The sequence below is a fragment of the Rhipicephalus sanguineus genome, chromosome 9, assembly GCF_013339695.2.
Source record: "Rhipicephalus sanguineus isolate Rsan-2018 chromosome 9, BIME_Rsan_1.4, whole genome shotgun sequence".
In the NCBI taxonomy this organism is placed as follows: domain Eukaryota; kingdom Metazoa; phylum Arthropoda; class Arachnida; order Ixodida; family Ixodidae; genus Rhipicephalus; species Rhipicephalus sanguineus.
Window position 1 is genome coordinate 132,535,504 of NC_051184.2, and position 4,464 is coordinate 132,539,967.

Below are 4,464 nucleotides of genomic sequence, written 5' to 3' on the forward strand. Positions count from 1 at the left end.
GCGTAAATGAGTCATTATAACGGTGAAGAAATTCGATCCGCATCAGGTTCAACACATATTGCAGGCTGAATGCACACATGTTTCATCAGAACTGCACAAATGTAACACAGAGTAACGTCACGGGCAATTTACGAGGGAGACCGTCCTGGAAATGAGTTCCGGATTCAAATTCAGCAACACTTTAAATGTGAAGCTTCCGTTTTTTTTAACTGGTAAACCCTTGTAGGGTTTCCTATGTTGCTCCGTGCTACTTATCAATGGTGTCAGTTTGTTCTTACACGACACGCGCATGTTTTGTGTAGTTCAGCCCAACTGTTTGTTCCAGTTTGTAAGAATTGAAGCTGGGGAAGCCGGTAAGGGCTCATTAAGAAGGTATTGTTGGAACGCACTGTGAGGCCGAGCTGGGCGAGCAGGTCGCGCAAGCGAAGTAAGCCACTCGCGTCCCGAACAACAACAGAACTTTTTATTTCCTTTGAAGTGCACGAAGAAAAGTCACGTGGTTCCTCGCGCTTGCACTGTTGGCCTTCGCGCACACACAGAAGAACACATTCGCGCACACCCAGAAACGTCGTTTCACGGCGCTACAATACCCCCCCCCTAGTATCTGGGTCAACGCCACGTTGTGGTTCATAAGTTCATTCGCACCGGAGGTCTTGTGCGTCGCCCACTCCACGTGAACCTTTCGACGATTAGTTGGGCTGGTGCAATCTGGTGTGCTGGTAGCCTTTCTGGCTTTGGAACTCGAGCTGGTGCACGCACTTCACTGCTGCCCACGTGCCCTGGTTTTACGCGGTCAAGCGAGACCGCGTCATGACGGCCACCTCCGGCGATCGTGATGTGCTTTTCTCCTCGTTTCACAACCTTGAAGGGCCCCTCATAAGGGGGCTTGGGTAGACGCTGTAGAGAGTCGTGCTTCACGAATACGTGAGAACAGGAGGAGCGATCACTGGGGACGTGGGCAGGCCATGGTGCTGGCAGACGCGGAGGGACAGGGCGCAGCTTGCTCATAATGTCCTGCAGTCGCAGGGCGTACTTGCTGTTGGCCTGGGCGTTTGCGTTTTTACTGTCGGCGACAAACTCCCCCGGAAGGCGAAGTGTTGTGCCGTATACGAGTTCAGCCGAGCAGCAGCCAATGTCCGCTTTCAGAGCCGACCTAATTCCCAACAAAACCAGAGGTAGAGCCTCGACCCAACTGTGACTTGAAGTTGCCGTCAGGCTAGCCTTCACTTGGCGATGGAACGTTTCCACCATACCACTGCTGATGGGATGGTAGGCCGTTGTTCTGATGCGTATGATTCCTAGGACTCGCGTGATGTTCCCGAATGGGGCCGACTCGAATTGCTTCCGCGATCCGTTGTCACAGTCGATGGGACTCCGAATCTCGCTACCCAGTGGCAGATGAAAGTATGTGCAACCGTATCGGCGTCCGGCCATCGCGTGAAGCGGTCAACGCAAGTCAGCAAGTAGTTTTGCCCTTGACAATAAGGCAATGGTCCCACAATGTCCAAATGTACATGGGAAAATCGATTGTTTGCCTCGGGGAAAGATCCTAAGTGGGTCACAGTATGGCGCTGCACTTTGGAGCGCTGACAGGATAGGCACTCCCGAGTCCAACGTCCAACGTCCCGGTGTATTCCGGGCCACACGAACCTAGCTGTGCAGAGTCGCTGAGTGACTCGGATTCCAGGATGCGAGAGGCCGTGCAGCAATTCATAAATGTTGCGGCGAAGGTCCCGGGGCACAAACGGTCTGGCCCTACCGGTAGACATGTCACAACATACAGCTCCTGTCGGCCCATCTTCCCATTGCAGCTTCAAGGCGCTCGTTGTGGACTTGAGTAGGTGCTGCAACTCCGGATGGCTGCGTTGGGCTGTCATTAGTGTGGTGAAGTCAACGCCGCTTGGTAGGGTGACGGCGTTCATTGGGCTGTGCGAAAGAGCATCTGCCGCTGCGTTGTGTTTCCCGCTGACATGGCGTATATCCGTCGTGAATTCTGCGATGTAAGACATTTGGCGGAGCTCTCGTGCCACGTGTGCACCCGTATCTGAGTTTATCGCGCGCAATGCGTAAGTAAGCCGCTTGTGATCCGTGAGCACAATAAATTCTCGACCTTCTACATAGTGGCGGATATGTCGTATAGCCGAGTATATGACCACGAGCACTCTACCAAAGGTGCTGTATCGGCGTTCGGCTGGGCTCAATTTTCTGGAGAAGAGGGAAATTAATTGCCACCTTCCCCTTGACTTCTGCTGTAGTACGGCTCCGATAGCTGCGTCTGAGGCATCCACCAATATGCATTGCGGTTCCCCGGGTTGCGGGTATGCGAGCAGGGCGGCATTCGCTAGAGACCCCTTAATATACCGAAACGCATGTACCGCTTGGTCGTTCCTCTAAATGTCGCTTGCCTTAGTTCCTGGAGTTGCCAGTAGGCTGTGCAGTGGGTGAAAGATGTGGGCGCAATTCGGAACGAACCTACGGTAGAAGTTCACGAGTCCTAGGAACTCTAGGAGCTGGCGGGTGGTTTTATGCTGTGGAAACTACCGTACTGCTTCGACCTTGTCCGGATGTGGTTGCACTCCCGCGCTTGAAATGCTGTGGCCCAAAAATGGTAGCGCTGGTACCCCGAACATGCACTTGGCCATTTTGATAACGATGCCATGTTCGGCCAGTCGCTGTAGCACGCAGCGTAGGGTACTGTCGTGCTCTTCGGGCGTGCGGCTAGCAATCAGCAGGTCATCCAGGTAAACCTTGCAAAAGTCGAGGTCCCGGACAACGCCATCCATGAACCGTTGAAACGTTCGGCCAGCATTCCGTAAGCCAAAAGGCATCCGTAGGAATTCGAGCATTCCGAATGGCGTTGTTATTGCGGTCTTGGGAACATCCTCTGGTGCTACAGGTATCTGATGGTATGCTCTCACCAGATCTATTTTAGATATCTTCACGCCCTGCAGGCCGGAGGTCAGGTCGTTGACGTGCGGCACTGGGTAACGGTCCGACACCGTCACACGGTTTAGTGCCCTGTAATCCCCGCAAGGACGTCAATCACCACCTGTTGATTTGGGGACCATATGAAGAGGCGACGCATACGAGCTGGATGAAGGGCGTACTATACCGAGTTCGATGCCGAGGTTCTCGGGCGAAAGACGCCGTGGCCGCGCGTAGACCGGTCGTCCTGTGGTTTCTATGTGTTGCTGATCATCGTGTTTTACTTCGGCGAATGCCTCTTGCTGTTGCGTCAGCTGTGGGATCTCTTGTACTATGGCGGTGAAGCGCGATTCTCCTGATTGACGGCGTAGTGTTGGGCTGAGCGGAGGACGCAAACACGGCTTGCCTTGAACCACTGCACGACATAGAGGATCTTGAAGCCGCTTGTTTCGAACATCAACTATTAGACCGAAGTGTTGCAGAAAGTCAGCGCCCAATAATGGCGAACTTGACATCAGCGGCTATGAAAACCCATGTGAACGTTCTGCTGAAACCGAAATTCAGCGTGAGTGAACGGTGTCCGTATGTTCGTATCACCGTGTTATTGACGACTTGGAGTGGCGATGTAGTTGGATTCTTCCTTTCAGTTTGTGACGCTGGTATCACGCTCATCTCGGTGCCTGTGTCGACTGAGAAACGAGCCCGTTGTTGCGGTCGGTAACAAAATATGCCGAGGGACGACTTAAAGGCAGCGTAGAAGCACTGGTCGCCCTCAGTGCTTTCCGCGGTCGTTTCCCGAGCGCGCGCAAGGTGGAACACAGTTACGCGCAGCATTTCCAAACCGTCGATGATACCAGCATATATTTTGTCGCTGAGGTTGTTTGGCTCGCTTGTATTGTGTGCTGTACTGCTTGTGCGCAAAGCTGATAGCGTGTCAGCGTGTCAGCGGGTCGAGAAATATCTGCACGCATTTGCTGCAGTTCATCCTGAGCCTGTTGTTCTCGCACGGCAGCCAGTGATGTGGGCGTGGTGACCGCCATGAGCCGATCAGCGAGCTCGGCGACCGCAGCTAGGTCTTTCTGCTCTGACACCTCGACAACCAAGCGAACACTTGACGGCAGCTTTTGCAAAAACAGTTCTCGAAACAATGGTCCGTCTAAGATGTTTGTTGTTTCGCCACGCAATAGTTGCATGTGTCGCAACAGCTGACTAGGAGTACGGTCGCCGAGGTTCGCGTCGTGAAGCAGTTGCTGTAGTCGCTGCGATTCGGGGGTACGTGACACGGCGGATGAGTTTCTTTTAGTGTTACCTATGCTTTTTGAGCAGGTCGGTCTAGTAAGAGATCCCGTATTTCACTGGTTGTGGGTGCCGGGAGGCTGCTTACGACGTAGTGGTATTTCGTCAAGTTTGATGCGATGCGTCGCGCTGCGAACCGGGCCTCTACTTGAATAAACCAGAGTGCGAGGTCCACGGTCCAAAAGGGTGGCAGCTTACCGTCAACTGAGGAGACTCGGCGTAGCATCCGTTGTGGACGTCTAA

General features: G+C 53.4%; 1 protein-coding gene across 1 annotated transcript; it reads right to left on the minus strand.

The window, feature by feature from the left end:
* Positions 1–627: 627 nt before the first annotated feature.
* Positions 628–1,434, minus strand: LOC119405855 (uncharacterized). The gene has a single exon (XM_037672685.1). It carries the CDS (start codon positions 1,432–1,434, stop codon positions 628–630), a length of 807 nt encoding a protein of 268 aa, XP_037528613.1.
* Positions 1,435–4,464: the final 3,030 nt, after the last annotated feature.